Source organism: Ochotona princeps, chromosome 27, assembly GCF_030435755.1.
Source record: "Ochotona princeps isolate mOchPri1 chromosome 27, mOchPri1.hap1, whole genome shotgun sequence".
In the NCBI taxonomy this organism is placed as follows: Eukaryota; Metazoa; Chordata; class Mammalia; order Lagomorpha; family Ochotonidae; genus Ochotona; species Ochotona princeps.
In genome coordinates this window covers 21,709,207-21,727,334 of record NC_080858.1, presented here as the reverse complement: position 1 = coordinate 21,727,334, position 18,128 = coordinate 21,709,207, and the positions used below count along the sequence as shown (strand labels likewise).

The following is an 18,128-nucleotide window of genomic DNA, read 5'->3' as shown; positions in this document are numbered from 1 at the left end:
TGCGAAGGCCCAAATGGCTGGTTGCAGGGTAAAGGGGCACTCTAATCAGGAGATGAGATGGGGGTTCCCAGCGAAGCCGCTTGGACCTCTGATAGGCCCCTGGGCCTTTCGCAGCAGATCAGCATGTTTGCTATCAGTTTCATTACACTAATGGAAACCTGGCATTCCTGGATCCCCTGCCTAAGACAGGGGAAAGGGCAGGACCGCCAGCCCTGATAGATTTCTGTTGTACGTTTCACTAAAACTCAGACATTAAAGCTCTGCTCTTCGAGGAACCAACGGTCTGGCTTTGTGGGCTTCTGCATCCCGAGGACTGGGCTGGGCAGAGAGAGCGCACCCCAGCCACCCCACTCCAAGTCATCCTCCCAGATGGCCGTTTCTATGTACAACTTTATGTAGGGGTTCAGGGGCGGCTATACATAAATTCACAGTTCCTGACAGAATCCTGGGAGCCCAGATTTTAGGTTGCAAGTGTGGTCCTTGAGGTAGTGTGGGGGTGGGGATGACCAGCACTCTGGGAGAGACGCCGCCCACCGCAGAGCCTCAGCCTGGCTTACACCTCTCTGAAAAGAAAGCAGTGAGAGGGGGGCATTTAGGAGTGAGGCGAAAGGAGGCCCAGGCCCTTCCCCCACTTTGGATCCCTGCCTTCCCCCACTCCCCCGCCAGCCCTCCGCACTCACGAGGTGGACAGGGGCGTGTCCAGCTGAATGACCTGGGGGGCCCGCATCCTGTGCAGCTGGCTGCGCGTCAGCTTCCGAGGCTGGCTGTCCCCCGGCTCCGTGGCCCCCTCGATCCTTTGTGAGGCCAGTTCCTCTCGGATCTTCCGGAGCTTGTCCTCGGCATGCGGGTGTCGGTTGCGCTGAGGGCGGATGGGCCTGGCGAATGGAGGCCTCTCCTCCTCCTCCTCCTCCTCTCCGTCTTCAGCAGAGGACTCCTCCCAAGGGCTTTCCCCGGCAGAGTCGGTGTGGGGAGGGGAAGGACAGAGCTGGTCCCGAAGCCGGGCCCTGTGCAGGGTTTCGGCCACCACGTTCTCGCCCATTGAGGCTCCATCGTTATCCTCAGACCAGGGGGACAGGGGTTCTGCCCCGGGTAGGAGGTGGCCTCCTGTGGGGATCTCCTCGGGGAGCTCTGGGGCGCTTAGGCGTTGAGCTGCTTTGGGGTTAGAAGGATGGGGCCTCAAGGGCACGTCCCGGAGTTCGAAGGTGGAGGAGGTGAGGCGAGGGTCCCGCCGGACCCGGAAGGCCTTGGAGCGCAGGCGGTTGAGTGGAGAGTGAAACTCCTTGGGGGAGCTGGGACTCCAGGTGCCATAGCCTGGGTCTGAGGCGTCATCGGGAACGCAGGGAGTGTCCTCGTCAGAGTCCACTGTCACCACCAGGTGGGGGGTGACGGCTGAGAACTGGAGGGTCCTGCAAGTAACAGCCGGTGGTCAGCGTTCAAGATCAAGCTCAGGAAGTCTGCCTGTACTGTGACATCGAGCATGGTCCTTCCTTTAAGCTTACTTCCTCTGCCCTCTGCTCCCTGCCTGGAGTATGAGCTGCAACGGGGCTTGGGGCTACCTGGCCTGGGACCTCCTATTATACAGGTGGGGAGCTATTTACCCAGAGAAGCTCAAGCCTCACCCAGGGTGATGAACTCCCCTTCTAGCTGGGTTATCCCGCAGGAGCCCCTGACCCAGGGGATTCGGACTTGCCGGGTACCCATCTTCGCCTTGGGCCCTGCAGCTGCTGTCCGCGGGCTTTGTGGGTGGTGGTTCCACTCTCTCCACCAGTGGACACTGCCACAGGTAGGTTCCCCTTCTCAGCCTCCAGTTTCTGTGCTTCTGGACCCAGCTCTCCCCTGCAGCTGCCTTTGGGGTCCCCCCTCTCGCCCTCCCTGCCTTGAATCTTACCTCCCCTCTGTGCTGCTCTGAGAGCCCTCCAGGGAAGGTGTGGAGGGCCTGGTGCTCAGGGATTCCCGGTCCTGGTCCCCATCCCGGTAGAGGGCCAGGAGCTCTCTCTTCTGCTGCACATACTCTTCTGCTTTCAGCTTCTGCAGCGTGGCCTGGGGCGGGGGGCAGGGGGTGGAGGCAAGAACACTTCCAGGATTTATTCATCACTTGGCATGTGCCAAGCATCCCAGATGTGACCTTGCTTGCTTTTCCCAACAATCCTGTGAGGCAGATTTATCTGTCCATCTATTTTTATTTATTTAGAGATGTACTTATTTTTACTTGAAAGTCAGAATTGCAGAGGGGGAGAGAGAGAGAGAGAGAGAGAGAGAGAGAGAGAGAGAGACACATCTACCACGTACTGGTTCACTCCCCAAATAGCTGCAATGGCTAGAGCCAAGCCAATCCAAAGCTGGGAGCCAGGATTTCTTTGGGTCTCCCACATGGATGCAGGGCTCCAGTACTTGGGCCATCCTCCACTGCTCTTCTCAGGCCATAATTAGGGAGCTAAATTGAAAGTAGAGCAGCTGGGACTCGAACTGGTGCCCTTATGGGTTGCCAGCATCACAGGCAGAGAATTTGCATGCTGGTACCACTGCACCAGCCCTGAGGCAGGTATTTTTACCTGTGGAGTGCTACTGAGAAATGGGTTAAGTAACTGCCCAAGCAGTACTTCTTGCAGTGGGGTGTGCTAGAGTTTGGTGGCACCGAACTCTCTGTGGTGTTGCGGGGGGGGGGGGGGCGGGGAGGGTGTCTATGCTCCTGTTCCTACCTGTGCTATTCTAACTGCTTCTCAATCTTCCTTGGCAAGCCCTCTATCATGTTTGTCCCCTCCTCCAGGAAACTGTCCCTAATTGGTAGTGACGGTGGTTTTATTGCTGTGAATGGTACTGGGTCCTGATGCTGCTCCTCCATGGGCCTCTCTCTCTTGCACTGAAAGATGCAGCTTTGTCCTGGGCTGCAAATACTGCTGTCTGTCTGAGGGATGAAAGGGTAACCATTCTTTGAGGGGGGCACACACTGTCTTCTTCCCTCAATATAAAAAAAAATCACATTTATTTATTTGAAAGGTTGGTGACAGGCTTGAGAGAGAAAGATCTTCCATCTGTGGGTTTACTCTCCGGATGTCAACAGTCAGGCTGAAGCTGGGAGTCAGGAACTCCAGTTGGTTCTCTCACACATGTGGCAGGGACTCAGGTACTGGGTCATCACCTACTACCTTTCCCGGGCACATTAGCTGGAAGCCTGGTCAGTACCAGAGCGGTCAGGATTAGGGTCCATGTTTGGATAGGGAATGCCAGCGACTCTGGCTACTGCTCCACCCACTGGGCCACAATGTCTAGTTCAACATTTTCTATGCTTTTTTTTTTTTTTAAAGATTTTTATTTTTAAAAAAGACAGAAAGAGATATGTCATCTGTCTGCTGGTTCAATGCCCAAATACCACAGCTGGACCAGACTATAGCCAGGAGCTAAGAACTCGGTCCCTGTCTTCTCCATGGGCAACATGGACCAAGCGTGTGGGTCATCACCTGTTACCTCGCATGGTACGTGTTGGCAGGATGCTAGTATCATCCTGCAGCAGCGGGACTCGAACCACATACACACACAACCTATAGGGGATACAGATTTCCTGTGTGGTGTCTTGATTGCTGTGCCAAGCACAGTTAGCATTTCATCATGTGACTAATCCTGCGAGGCAGAGCTATCTATCTGTCTATCTACCTTTATTTATTATTTAAAGATTTACTTATTTTTTAATTAGAAAGTCAGAATTACAGAGAGAAAGAGATCTTCCCTCCCCTGGTTCCCTCTCCAAATAGCTGCAATGGCCAGAGCTGGGCCGATCCAAAGCTGCCATCAGAGTGAGGCAGTGACATGGATAAATAGATTTTGATATAAATATATACTTTATATACATAATAGAGATATATTATTTTATATAAAATTATGTATATAATATAGAATTAGACAAAATCTATATGTATGTAAAATATTTATAGAAACACATATATAATATAAACTTTGACATTCATATATTCACCAACAATATATAAATATGCATTAATATGAGTTATATTTATGATGTATTTCATATATATATATTAATATATATATATATATATTCCTAAAGCACCTTCCCAGGCCTGGAGCCATTTCCCTGCAGGGGTGGGGTGGGGAGGGAAGCCTGGCTGTGAGTTCCTTGGGCAGAGTGGCTGTCCTACAGGCAGAGGGAGGCAGAGCTGGGCTGAGGCTTTGCTCTTTAACTCCAGTTCAATGCTTTTCAAGGGCAACCTTGAAGGGTAAAGAGGACATTGGCCTGGGGAGCAGAGCTGCAGCCTGCCAGAGGGAGGCGGGTAGAGGTGCCTGCTGTGGGTAGGCCTGCTATTGGTGGTAGAGGGTGTGGCTTATCATTATTAAAATATTGCTGCCCACCTGGGTACCCTACCACAATCGAGTAGGTAAAAGATTAACGGGGGCACAGCAGCCAGTTTCTGTACTGCCCCCCTGCCTGAGGCTCTGTTCTCATTGGCCAGTGCCCCTGCCAATATTTTTAACATCTCCCTAGCCGGATCAGGACAGGGATCTGTGAGGGAGATGGACAAACCAGGACAGGAACATGACCTTGGTCACTCAGCCCTGTGAGTGGCAGCTGGATCCTTAGCAGTCTCCTGCTAAGACCCTTGGCCAAAGCAGGGGAGGATGCCCTTTGTCCTCAAAGGACCCAAGGCCACATTGATGTGTGGGATGCCTAGGATAAGGACTGTTGTGTGGGAGGAAAGAACTGGCCGGAAGTGGGAGTATCTGTAAAGAGTGTCCAAGGCCAGCATCCCCTGGGGAAGAAGCAGAAGAGGGGGTGGCTTCAGGAGGGCACTGTGCCCCCAAGCCTCTCCTCCAGCTGTGAACTGGGGAAGGGTGCTTCCTAGCTCTGGTAAGAGGAGAGGCACATGGAGATGGAGCTGGGGAGGGGAAAGGAAATGTGACTGGATGACCCTGCCAGCTGGAGAAGGGGAAGGAGGGTCCTCCCTCCCATACCCCACCCACCGCAGGATTTCCCTCCTCCCATGCCAGACCAGAAAATGCCTCCTCCCTCTGCTGCCTGGGGATACTTGGGGAGGGGGGGGTCCCCTGACCCACCCTCTTCCCAGTGTGAGCTCTAGAAGGTTCCTGCTACTGCACTTCCTAGTTCAAGTCCCATCCACCAGCCCACTCTTCTAATGAATTAGATGCCAGTTTATCAAGAGCTGGGCCTGAGGTGGGTGTGCACTGTGGTGGTCGAGACACTGTGTGGGATGCCCACGTCCCACACTCAAGTCACACCTTCTTTCAGCTACTGATTCCAGTTCCTACTAGTGGGCACCTGGGGAGACAGCAGGTGATGGCTCAGGTAGTTGGCTGCCTGCCACCCATGCGGGAGACCTGGATTGAGTTTCTAGCTCCTGGGATGAGTCTTACCCTGCCCTGATGCTGATGGCATCTGAGAGTGAACTAGCAGATGGGAGCTTTCTCTCTCCCTTTAAATGAATAATAATAATAATAATAATAATAATAATAATAATAATAATAAAAAATAACTAAAAGACTGTTTTAGGGTCGGCATGTTGGCTCAATTGGTTAATCCTCCACCTCCAAGTGCCTCATCCCATATGGGCACCGGTTCATATCCTGGCTGTCCCACTTCCCTTCCAGCTCCCTGCTTGTGGCCTGGGAAAGCAGTCGAGGATGGCCCAAAATCTTGGGACCCTGTGCATCCACATGGGAGACCCAGAAGGAGCTCCTGGCTCCGGATCAGCTCAACTCCTGCCGTTGTGGCTACTAAGGGAGTGAACCAGAGGATGGAAGATCTTTCTTTTCCGTAAATATGATCTGCCTTTCCAGTAAAAATAAATAAATCTTTTTTTGTTTTAAGAATAGAATGTTTTAAAGATAACAAAGAGCTAGGCATTGTGCCAGGACCCTAAGGAACTTCATTCTCCCGTGTATTCCACGTGGCTGTTCCTGTTGTCACTGGGGTTTTCCAGATCAGGCCAGGCTGGGAGAAGTGACGTCACCCAAGAGCACAGGTTATGGGGAAGACCAACCCTGCCTTCTGCCCTGGCTTTCGTTTCTCGGTACTTCCTGTTGCCTTCATCCCATGCCATCCCATGCTCTTCCTCTTTCCAGCCCCTCCAGTTGGACATTAGTTCAACACTGAGGATCCCCCCAAGATGCTTGGGTGAGACAATAGCAGGAAAAGGCTTTTCCAAATCTCAGGCTTGTTTGTTTTGCTACTGGAGGCTCAGCTTGGATGTGGATCAGAAGACATTTTGTTTCTACTTGGTTAGGAGTGAGACTGGGGCAGCCAGGGGCTACCCTAGGTTGCATGTCAACTACCAGCAATTTTTAGTGACCCCTGGAGGAAGATGAAGGTGAAAATTCCAAGAGACCTCCTGCCAAGATGCTCCCCTCTGCTCCTGTCCCACCTGCCCCACTCCTGCCCCACTTGCTCGGGTCCTGGGAACTGACTCTGGCTTCCAGCTCTGCTCTCCTGGCCTCCTGCAGTGCCAGGAGTGAGGACCACTTTGGGAAGCCTGTGCAAATCAAATCGTGTCTGCCCAACCTTGCTGGAGAAGTGGGTGGAGAGAGGGTTGCTCTGCGCAGAGGGAAGGTCAGCAGACACACTTCACCTCAGCACTCTGTGCCTACTTGTCCCCCTCCTGCCCCTAAGCTGTGTCTTCCTGGGGTCTTGGCCACCTCTTTCACATATTCCAGGAAGCAGCAGCCCTGTGGGACTGGGCGAGACACATCTCTGGGCCTCATCTTTTCTCCTTGATTCCAACTTGAATTCTAGACCAGTTTCCCTATTTCCCAAAGGCCCCTACCCTAGGTGTCTTCCACTGCCTCATGTCAAAGTGCTCCTATTGGTGTAGATGGAGTTCAGGGGTCCTGGCTTCAGCCTGGCTCTGTCCTGGCTGTTATAAACATTTGGGAATGTGGAAGATGATTTTCTCTGCCTCTCTGCTGCCTTTTAAATAGACTAAGAAGGGGCTGACATGGTGGCATAGCCAGCAGATCATCTGTCTGAGGTGCTGGCAGTCCATATGAATACTGGCTCGAGTCCCAGCTACTCCATTTCCAATCAAGCTCCCTGTTAATGGCCTGGGAAAGTAGTGGAGGATGAACCAAGGCCTTGGGTCCATGCAACTGCGTGGGAGATGTGGAAGAAGTTCCTTGCTCCCAGGTGTGGATCAGCTCAGCTCCACCTGTTGCAGCCATTTGGGGAGTAAGCAGCAGATGGACAATCTGTCTCTTCCTCTCTCCCTCTGTAATTCTGACTTTCCAATAAAGTAAATATATCTTTTAAAAGTAGGGTAAAAAGGGCCCGGTGTGACAGCCTAGTGGCTAAAATCCTCGCTTTGCAAGTGCTGGGATCCCATATGGGCACTGGTTTGTATCCCGGCTGCTCCACTTCCCTTCCAGCTCCCTGCTTGTGGCCTGGGAAAGCAATAGCGGACGGCCCAAAGCCTTGGGACCCTGCACCTGCACGGGAGACCAGGAAGAGACTCCTGGCTCCGGATCAGTTCTGGCCGTTGGGGTCACTTGGGAAGTAAACCAGTGGATGGACGATCTTTCTCTCTGTCTCTCCTCCTCTCTATATATCTGACTTTCCAACATAAATAAATAAATCTTCAAAAGCTTTCTTCCCAGTGCCTCTGCTTGGGATGAAATACTACCATTCATGTCCAGCCTCTGCCCAGTAGGCAGCAAGTAAGCCGACAGGTGGATCTCCATTTAGGGAGTTCCTGCTTGCTGGCAGGATCGCCGCTGACTCTGCCTTTCACAGGCACATCAGGAGACAAGTTGGCCTTGAGAGCCTTGCGCACGCCCTGTGCGGGCACCACTCTGGCTGCTTTCTCCCAGTGGTTTCTTCATTTTCCCTGGGAGGCAGTCGCTGTCATTGTTTGTTTTGCACCTGAGGAAGGGCACCTAACTTACTTAAGGCTGCCCGGTTGTAAGTGTACAAGGTAGTTGGACCCAGAATCTTCCGAATCCAGCGCAGGTGTTGAACTATAGTCTCCCTGAGGCCCTTCCCTCTCCCCTCCCCTGCCCCATCCCTAACTCTCAGTGCTTTGCGCTCAAACTAGTCTGATAAACATATCCCCCTCCCCCTGCTGAGCTAGTGCTGTGGTTGATTCCAGCTGTTCTGCTTCGGATCCAGTTTCCTGTTAATGCTCCCAGGAAAGTAATGGAAGATGACTCATGTGCTTAGGCCTTTGTACCCATGTGGGATACCCAGATGGAGTTCCAATCTCCTGGCTTTGGCCTGGCCCAACCCCTGGTTATTGTGGCTATTTTGGGGAGTGAAGCTCCACTGCTATTGCTTTCCCAGGCCATAGCAGAGCGAGTCGGATTGGCAGCGGAGCAGCCAGGACATGAACAGGTGCCCATACTGGATGCTGGGGCCATAGGAATGAGGATAAGCCTGCTGCACGATCGTTTATTCCCTAATTTATTTTAAAGCCACCAAGTGTGTGGCCATGACTCCAGCTCTGTCTGGATCTGTCTTCTTGTGAACTCCTCCCGCTTTTGCCATGTCAACATGCCGCTTGTGTCTCTGCCCCACACTTTACTGTCTCCACATCACCTACAGGACAAAGTTCAAGTTCTTTGGCATGGTGCCTAGAGAAGGGCAGGGTCTGTCCTTGTACTTCATGACCCTGCCACAGCAGCCTCTGCCCCACACATACCAGGTTTCACACTCCTGGCCTTCGCACATTTGGGAAGCAGGGTCAGGTGGCCAGACACCTCTCCCAGGTTGCCAGGCTACCCTCCTCTGCACCGTCCCCTTCCCATCAGAGAGGGCGAACCAGTTCTGCTCTGCACACCTGCTTCCTAATCACTTGCACCCTAATTATCAAAGCAAGCGGCAGTGCACATCCCCAGAATGTAGGAATGGCCTCTCTGGTCCATCACACTACAGCAGGTGTCCTATCAGTTCAGGGAACGATGTAAGCTTTAAGGACTCCATGTCTCTTGGGTTCTCCCAGGGGCTGGTGCGGGAGCTGGGTGCAGGCCACACGGTCAAGGCGCTGGGAGGCCACTCTGAATCCATCTGAGCCCCTGCCCCTGTGCTCACATCTTGGGGCTCTAGGCGCCCCTGCCCTTGCCTGGTTGCTTTCCCATACCTGGGCCCGCTGGATCCTCTCCAGCCACCGGACACGAGCTGCTGAACCGGGGCAGTGCACGACCAGGGCATTTGAGACACACTGGAATTCAGTGAGGTGGATCGCCAGGAAGCTGGCTGGTGGAGGGGGAGAGAAGAAGGTCTGTTTCAAGGGCAGGGCCTTCGTTGTGCCCCATCCCAGTCCCTCCTGTTGAAGGGAGGAGGACAAGGATATTTTTCTTCTCCTCCAAACCTCGCACCCAGGATAGACTTACTAGGGTCTCGCAGTGGCCGGCATACAAGCCTCTCGAGCATGAGAGGGGGGCGGATGACCTTGGCTTTGTCAACTTTGCGTTGAGGCTTGGTCACCAGCAGCGTGTCCGAGAAGAGGAACAGGTACACATCCAGCTGCAGAGGACAAAGTGGCAGAATTAGTAGGAGAGAAGGGACTTGGGCTCCAGCGCGCACACAAGGGGCGGACCGCGCTGTTTCTAGTGCGCAGGGCGAGTCGCTCAGCTGCAGCCATCCCCTTTGAGTCTCCCACCTCCCGCTCCGCCCCATGCCCCTCACCTTGCCTTCTCGGCCCTCCTTCACTCGCACCGGGCCTTCGAACAGCAGCTGTCTGGTGTGCTCAGATCCTACCCCCTGCATGGGGGATGTCAAGTCCAAGGTTGAGAACGGACGAAGATGCTGAGGACCGCAGAGGGGAGGCCGTGAGACACCAGGTGGGTTTCCTCTGCAACCCAGCCAAAGGCGGTTTCTTATTCTACCACCTGCTCCTTCTGCCTCCCCCACCCCTCCCTTGGAGCTGGAGGGAGCCTTTTGATTCTCGAATCCTGTGCCCTTCACCACCCCTACCCCTGCCTCTGCCCCTTATCTGTTTTGGGGAGACCCTCCCTCCGTCTACCCTTACCTTCTCCACCTCTTCACTGGACAGCTCCAGGACCTCGTAGGGCCCAAGGCGGTGGGTGGCGGTCAGCAAGCTCTCATGCTCTTCGCCTTGGCCGACCTGCCCGTTGATGTGCCGCAGGAAAGAATCCAAGGCTGCGACCTCAAGAGGAACAAGTGTGAGAGGGTGTGTGTACTTGCCATTCAGCTAGTGTCATGTGGCCCTCCACAATGGGTGGGGTCGTTGGTACCATGAGATATAGGTGCCCCTCCCACAGCCCCAACCCCCCAGGGCCCTATGTGGGGCACCTACCATGGCACCCAGGGCTTCCTGGGTTCGAGCCTCGGGGCTCTTCTTCATCACAGCCTGGAGCAGCAGGGGGTACTTGGTGATGCGCTGGTGAGGTTTGATGAGCAGGTCCCCCAGCATCTGCCTCCCTGAATTCTTGTGTTTCTCACACCACTGTCAGGGTGGGGGAGAGCAAGGGCTCAGGAGTCTGCACCCTGGGGGTTCACTCAGCCTCAGACTGCCACCCTTCCCAGCTCCTCCCTGCCACTGGAGACTGGGGGAGCCCCGCCTGTGTAACTGCACCCCTGCCCGCTCCCCTAGGCACTCCTCTGCCACCTGCACGAAGGTATTGAAGAGAGGGTTTGTGTCTTGCTGCTCCCGGGCGTAAGCCATGGTCTGCTTTACTCGTAAGCAGTAGCGGACATAGGGCTGGAAGCGCTGGCCAAACTGGAGGGAGAGTTACGGGGCAGGGAACAGGCAAGATGAAGGGTGTGATCATAGGATCTGGCTTCAGAACATGGCAGCTGGGTGCGTGTGAGCCTCCCATGGGCTCTGGCTCCAGCTTCCTCCATGGTAATTCACATTTGCTCCCAGTCACCACCCCTCCACCCCCAATTCTGGAGTCCAGGGAGAAGCCTGGGACTGTCAGAGGTGGACCCACTGCTGCCTTCTGAGCTCAGTCCATCACAACCTGCTGGGCCCTGCCCACCCAGGACAGACACTCTTCCCGCCATCAACAACGCATCCGGATCAATGGCAGGGCACCGCAGGTCCCATTTCACTCCCAGAGGGGACAGGAGGGACCTGAAGGCCACCCATAAACCCTGTTCCTGTGGGAGGAGACTCTCAAGGCTCTAAGGGGACGACTTCACCCACACCTGCATGGCAGCATCTTCCTGCTGGGGGCCCTGGCTGGGTAGAAGCTTGCAGATGTTGGAGCCCAGGCTTTCTGGGTTTCTTAGTCTCCATCCCCACCCCCGCCATGTTCTTCTTCTGAGTCTCCTGTGGCCTTTGCTCCCCACTTCCAGATATCCTGATATCCTCTTGCAGCCAAACATTCAGATATTATGTGATGGGTGCAGAGGCAGAACCTTACTCTTTGCACCTCTTCACAGCTTCCAGAAGGCCAGAGAAACTTTGGGACAGAGAATCAACTTTGCAGATAGGAACCCCCTGCCCCTTCCCGGGACTCACCGTCAGGAAGCCGTGTTGCATGCTGACGGGGTCCAGAGGCTGGCCTGAGGTGCGTGTCTCCTCCAGGGTGGGTCCCAACACCTCCTCCCAGAAGCTGCGATGGGCTCGGATCAGGCTGGGGACATTTCCAAATAGGGTCTCTGCCGACACCTGCAAGAGAGCAGGGTGTGGCAGCAGCGTGGCCCTGACTGGTCCCTGTCAGGTAGTGCTGGCCTGGACAGGGAATGGGAGAGAAAAGTGGGCCTGAAGATGCAGTGCCCTTTCTCCTTCGTGGCATGGCAGCCTCAACAGGCTGAGTTCTGGGAAACTTGCTGCCTGCTTGGGGGCTGGAGTGAAAGGAGAGCAGAGAAGGCAGGGGTGTCTCAGAAAACAAAGGCGTTGGGAATTTGAACTGGGCTCTCTGACCCCACCCCACTCCACACACTCCCCTCTTCCCCAGCTTGGCCTGCGCCAGGCTCCCCTTGGCACTCCCACTCACTTCTGTCAGCAGCCCCACTCGTTGCAAGTTCAGTAGTCCGGCTGCCAGGAGCTAGATGCGGGGAGAGAGATGAGGATTGCGGCACTTGCCCTCCGTCCTCTGGGGACCCCAGCCCAGCCCTTCAGCGTCACTTCCAAGTCCCCCGGACTCACATGGGCCTGAACTCAGTTTTAGGTGCTCCGCCCTCCCTCCCTGGGCCACCCCCTGGACTGGGAGTTTGAGGGAGCTGGCTGCCCTAAGTGGGAGGCTTACATCCGTCATGATCTTGAGCTTCCTCACGTAGATCAGCTCGGTGGTCAGCAGCTCCCACAGCGCCTCCTGCTGGTGGCAAAGTTCTCGGCTCATCTCCTGGAAGGGGGTGGGGAGGAGAGGGCTGATTCAGGCGCGGATGAGGAGAAGGGCAGGTCCCACTGATCTATTTATTTTCAAAGTTTTATTGATTTGAAAGGCAGAGAGAGTGAGAGCGAGAGCAAAAGAGAGACAGAGGGAGGGAAGGAGAGAGAGAGATCTTTCATCCCCAAATGTCTGCAATAACCTGGGGCTGGGCCAGGTCAGTGCAGGAATTAGCAGCTTCTTCTTGGTCTGCTATGTGGGTGCAAGGGGCCCAAGCAGTTGGGCCATCCTCCCTTGCTTTCCCAGGTGCATTAGCAGTGAGGTGGATTGGAAGGGTGGAGCAGCCGGGACTTGAACCAGTGTCCCTATGGGATGCTGACACCACAGGTCATAGCTTAACCCATATGCCACAACAGTGCCATTTATTGAGTGCTGCTGTCTCTGCTTCATAGCTATGTGGCCTCCTCATCCTTAAACCCATTGCCAGGTCTGGTGACAGCCTTATCCACACTTTATGTGTGGAATGATTGAAGCTCAGAACGATCAGGGTTCACTGTGGCTATGAAGTGGCACAGCTGGGAAGTGGACTTAGATCCAGGTGTCTATGAACGCTTGCCCCACGTGCACTCATTTCCACCGGCCTCCCCTGCCTCTCCACCCCTTCCATCCTCCACATCTCTTCCCCTCACCCCAGCTCCAGGGCAGAAGTGAGGCGTGTGAGTGTGGGTCAGACACCCACTGTGGCCAGCCTACCTTGTGCCCAGGCACCAGCTCCCTCCAGGACTTCTCTATGGCCAGGCCGCTGTCACCTCCCTCTCCTATCTCCCAGTGCCGTCGGTCCTCGGGGGGCAGACGGGGCATCCCGAACATGCTGAAGGTGTGCAGCCTCTTCTCCAGCTCATGGGCCTTGGTGATTTCCTGGGTGAGGGGAGACGGGGCTCAGTCCTGCCACCTACTGGGCAGCCCAGCACACTGCAGGAGGGCTCTGTGTGAGGGGCGGGCAGTGGCAAGCAGGACTGAGTGCGAGTGGGGGTGGGAGGATGCAGAGGTCTGGGGTCCGGGTTCGCCCTGGCTGGAATTACAGGAGAAAGGATAGCACCGGGATTTGATTAGTGAGGCATGCGCAGAGAGGACCCTGAGCGGTAGTGTCTGACCTAGGCTCTCTGGACAGAGTGAAGCTACAACAAACTCCTTTAGAGGGATTTTCATGCAGACATTAGAGCAACACTTAGGGGAACAGACAAATTCTTAACAAAGATTTAAAGGCAGACTGACACACACAGAAGAGAGCATCTTCCATCCACTAGTTCACTCCCCAGATGGCTGCAGTAGCCAGGGCTGGACCACCTGGGTTTCCTGCATGGGTAGCAGGGGTCTAGGCACTTGAGGCATTTTCTGCTGCCTCCCAGGTGCACTAGCAGTCAGCTGAGCTGGAAGTGGAGCCTCTGGACTTGTACAGGCGCTCTGACAGGGATGCTGTGGGTGCCACAAGGCCCACCCCTCAGGTACAATTCTGACACTTGTCCATGACAAAGGACAGGTTGGGGAAGCAGCAAGGGTTAGTTCAGGGGGAGGTACTGAATACTCAGGCTACAGATGGTTCTAATCCTCGATGTGACTCAGAAGACCCCCCTCCACACACACACCGGGGCGGAGATGATGTGAGAGCTGGGGTTGCAAGGAGCATGCAGAACTCTCCCATGACTCAGCACTTTCCAAAAGCTGGACATTTAATGTCAGTAGTGAAGCGGGTGGACATTTCATGGAGCAGCAGAGACAGGGGCTAAGGTGCGGATGTCTCCCACCGGACTCTCCCACTGGACGTCCCCCGCTCCAGCTCCTGTCTCCTGCTCCCCGCTAAGGCAGCCCCTAGGAGGCAGCAGGTGGTTGCGTTCCTGGAACCCGCACAGGAGCTCTGGATTGAGTTCCTGGCTCCTGACTCCTGCCTATATCCAGTCCTAATCAGTAAAGGCATTTGGGGAATGAGCTGATGGATCAGAACACACCCACATACTCTCTTTCTATCTCTCAAATACTGAAAAAAAAAAAAAAAGCTACTAAAAGATCTTAATCATTTATTAAAAGATCTTAATAATAGTTTTATCACATGGTCTGCAGTCAAGTTCATTGTGTCCAAGGCATGGACCGAGTACAGCTGTAGCCTTGACAACCTCTCTGTGCCCTGAGCTCCAGAGGCCTCCCTGGGCCTGATGGGTGGCAGGGAGCAACCCAGCAGGGGGCCTGCAACATGGGGACAGGAGGGACTCCTTACCTTAAGTTTTGGAGAGTGAGGTGGGCCAACTGCCAGATGGTCCCCATATCTCTTCAGGGGCTCAGGGTCTCGTAACTTCAAGGGAGAGAGGCTTCGGGCCTTGGCCAGCGGGTTATACTGCTGCAGGTGGCGCAGACCGGGATCCTGCAGGAGAAGCAGGGGGAGTCCTGGGGGGTGCCTCCCTCCTCTCAGGAGTACCACAGAGCTTGGGAGGGCCAGGCTGGACGCCAGGCATCATCCCCCATTCTGCCCTCTCACTCTCCTGGATCACCTCTTCCCTCTAGCCTGCTAGGTGTGGGCAGCATTTGCCCTGAGTCACAGTGGCTGCTGCCAGGGAGGCCATGCTAAGCTGGGCAGGGACATGTCCACTTTGGCTCCCTGCTTGGGCCTGGAGGTAGAACTGGGGTCCTCGTCCCAAGCAGGTGGTGCAGGTACATACACACATGGGCTCTGCTGGGCATGCTCCCGGGGGCATCCCCTCTACCCCTGCACCCTCTCTGTGGGCTCCTGGCACCGCAGGCTTGTGTAGTGCCTGGTGCATTCTGGGACCCTCAGAGCCGCCCTGCTCCGTGCCCAGCCTGCTCCCACACACAGACAAGGATGAGGTCTCGCACACAGGGACTCCTCCCCAGGGAGAGGCAGACATGTGTCTCCTCCCTGGGCAGGCCTGGTCACATTCTTCCATCTGCTTGAGGCTTGAATGATCCCTCCCCATAAACTTGCTAGTGACCCTTCTGCCCTCAGCTGAGAGCAGTCCCCAGCTCTCGGCACCAAATCTTCCTTCAGGAAGCAGCGGATCCCCAGAGCCGCTGCACAACATCCCCGAAGCACAACATTCCCCTAGGCAGAGGGGAAGCCTGGAGAGTGAGTGAGCCACAGAGGACTTGCTCTGGACTGGAGGTGAGCCAAGCAGGTAGAGTGGGGTGGGGTGGGGTCAAGCCTCCCTCTGCCCCCAGTTGGACAGGAACGTCATCCTGAACCTTTGGTCTTCCATCGTCCTGAGTCACAGGGAGGCAGGGCTGGGGAGCCCTGGGACTCCTCCCTGATAGAGGTGGGAGGCGGGCATGTATAGCCTCTGGAGTTTGGTGACCCCGCAGTGGTTCCGTGCATGCCTGGGGACCTGCCCGACGGCACCTGCTCTGTGACTGTCCCAGCGGTCACTCCTGCCCCAGCTGCCTGGAACTGGGGTGTGGCATGCTTGGGAGGTTGGTCCAGGAAAGAAGAGCAGGGGACAGGACGGAGAAGGAGCCCAGCCAGTGAGCATGGGACAGGACAGCCCCTGTAGAGTTCCACCCAGGTCACGCTCAGGGCACAGCGGGGACTCACCAGCACCACGCCTCCTCCTCTGGGAAGGAGACTGACCACAGGGCTCTGCGGAGAGGCCCGGTGCCGGCCGCCATAGGTTTCGATGCGGGATGCCACAAGTCCTTGCAGGGGACCTCCATCAGGAGGACCACAGGTCTGCATCCCTTTCCCCCACCAGGGTCACCTCCGAAGTGTCATAGCTCCAGGGCTCAGGAGCAAGGTGTCCCCTGAGGCTGCAGGAGAAGAAAGAAAAGAAAGTGAGGGCCAGCCCAGATCAGTGGGTAGCTCAGGGAGGGGGAGGAAGGGCCCAGGCCTCAGGGCACCTGTTGGGCATGGCTGTGGCACCTACGACTTGGTGGGGTGGGGTTGGTGCAGCCTTCCTCACCAGCTACAGTCCCAGAGGCAGCTGGGAGTGATGGGGGGGGGGTGAGAGGGTCGCACAGAGGTCCTTGACTTTCAACAGACCCCAGGTGGCAGACGGCTTTCACTAGCATCTTCGTAATCTACATACACACCCAGGTCCCCCTTACATGATAGAGATGGGGTGTAGGGGAGAGAGGGCAGGGGGGAGGGGGATACCAGGGATGGGGTGGGGGTGCCTCTGCTTTCTGCACAGCTGGCAAGCTACAATCGGTTTTCTCACAATCGTGGGACAAGAACAAGAGAAAAACGACATTCCAGGAAAAGTGAAAACTGAAGTTGAAATTCAGCGACCTCAGCCTTGCTCTCCCCTCTCCACCTCCTCCTCCTCTGGTTGTTTCTGCGTCCTGCTCTGTGGGTTTGTTCCCACCCCTTATCTGGCTCCTCCTGGGGGAAGTGAGGTGGGGGCCTTAGAGACCAGCTAGGTCTCAGGTTCTCCCTAACACAGCTCTTCAGAGATAAGAGGCCCCCAGAGGGGGTGGGAGGGTCCGAGATCCACCCCTACCCCTACTCCTGGATGGGCAGGGCCTGGAGAGGGGAGGTGGGATGGACAGCCGGGCACTGCTGCCTGTCAAGTGGGCCCGAGGCCCCTCCCTCACTCTCCCAATATTGTCTTCCTCCCATTCCTCCCTAATCCGGTCATTTCTTAGTTTTGACCTCCTACTAATTTCCTTCCTGCCCCGGGGAGGCCTGGCCTGCGCCCTAGCCCCGGTTCCTAGGTCCCTAGACCCCGGCCGCCCCGCCCCCAGTTCGCGCCACTCCGCCGCCCACCTGTTTGCGCAGGTGTCCGCTATCCACGCGTCAGCCCCCCGCCGCGGGGCTCCCTGTGGCAGACCGGAGCCCCGGCGACACCGGCTCCGCTGTCCGGCCTGGGACTAGAAGCGAGCGGCCCGCGGGGCCGGGGCAGCGCCGGGTCGGGCGGGGAGGGGCAGGTGGAGGGAGGGAGGGAGGGGCGGGGACGCTGCTGCCCCGCCTCCTCACCTGGGGCCGCGCACCGGGGCTGGGGCGTCACCTCCCCACCAGACCACCGCCCTGGCCCGGTGCAGCAACCCCACACGACCACCGCCCCGGCCCGGTGCAGCCACCGGTGCCGCGAAAACCCCCCTGGCGCCAGAGGGGTGAAGGAGAGGCTGTGCGCCTCCCCTAAGCGTCAAGCCGGTGACCAGGCGCTGAGCTCTGCGTGCCGCGAGTGACCGGCTGTTCCCTTCTCCCCTTACCTGATCTTAACCCATTTGCCTGGCAGGGAAGGCCGCTGCGGTGGGCCCGGGGAGCCCCCGGCGCCCTGACTGCTGGGAAGTCCAAAGTGTGGCCCTTATCTGCGGGTTGTCAGCTTGCCTGCCCTGATGGTCAGGTGGATGTCTCTGGACTTTGCCTGGCTCCAGGGAGGCAGCAGGTGCCAGGTGCCAGTCAGAGGCCTGACCCAACACTTTTCCCTTGACTTAAGACTGGGGTGGGGGTTGGGGACCCTCGGGGCTGGCGCGGGAGCGGGAGCAGGGGGCATCTTCTACCTCATCTGTATGTTGGTGGAGTGGCAATTGCAGAGGTAGGGAACGGGGCACTGCCAGGACCACATTCTCATGTCCCTCCCAAATCGTGCACCTGGCCAGTTCGTGGGTACCAGGTACTTGAAGCCAAGGCTGTCCAGTGTCTGTGTGGTTGTTACAGTCTTACAATCATCAGTTTGAAGAGCCCAGCTCCTTCACTCCCCCCCACCCCAGCAGGGCTCTCCAGCATCCTGCTTCTTTCATCCTCACTCAGACTATGCCGCTTTTGCTCTGCTTGCCATGGGATGCCAATGTCTGTGTTCTCTGCCCCCTCCCCCAGGAGCCCTCCAATGGTCTTTTCTGGGGGAGGGGTCGCTCTTCTGCGATTTTTGCTG

At 56.2% G+C, this 18,128-nt stretch overlaps 1 protein-coding gene across 2 annotated transcripts; it reads right to left on the bottom strand.

The window, feature by feature from the left end:
* Window positions 1-372: 372 nt before the first annotated feature.
* PLEKHG6 (pleckstrin homology and RhoGEF domain containing G6) lies at window positions 373-17,594 on the bottom strand. Of its 2 annotated transcripts, none has more exons than XM_058655994.1 (16): window positions 17,467-17,594; window positions 15,851-16,062; window positions 14,525-14,668; window positions 13,006-13,170; window positions 12,172-12,267; window positions 11,920-11,970; window positions 11,442-11,591; window positions 10,584-10,694; window positions 10,272-10,421; window positions 9,984-10,121; window positions 9,641-9,760; window positions 9,346-9,478; window positions 9,093-9,208; window positions 1,889-2,040; window positions 681-1,406; window positions 373-563 (listed from the first exon to the last, which is right to left on the bottom strand). In XM_058655994.1, the coding sequence occupies exons 2-16, from the start codon at window positions 15,989-15,991 to the stop codon at window positions 554-556; spliced, it is 2,403 nt and encodes an 800-aa protein (XP_058511977.1). In that variant the 5' UTR covers window positions 15,992-16,062; window positions 17,467-17,594; the 3' UTR covers window positions 373-553. The 2 variants fall into 2 exon arrangements, with proteins under 2 accessions (XP_058511977.1, XP_058511978.1); XM_058655995.1 differs by lacking the exon at window positions 17,467-17,594 and adding an exon at window positions 17,021-17,038.
* Between the last annotated feature and the right edge of the window lie 534 nt (window positions 17,595-18,128).

Bases quoted from the DNA above. Each gene is read 5' to 3' on its own strand.
- PLEKHG6 (XM_058655994.1), bottom strand. From the start codon at position 15,991: ATGCAGACCTGTGGTCCTCCTGATGGAGGTCCCCTGCAAGGACTTGTG. The intron at 12,268-13,005 runs GTAGGCTGGCCA...ACCCCCTTCCAG, and splicing joins AGCTGGTGCCTGGGCACAAG to GAGATGAGCCGAGAACTTTG. The intron at 1,407-1,888 runs GTAAGATTCAAG...TGTTACTTGCAG, and splicing joins CAGAGCAGCACAGAGGGGAG to GACCCTCCAGTTCTCAGCCG.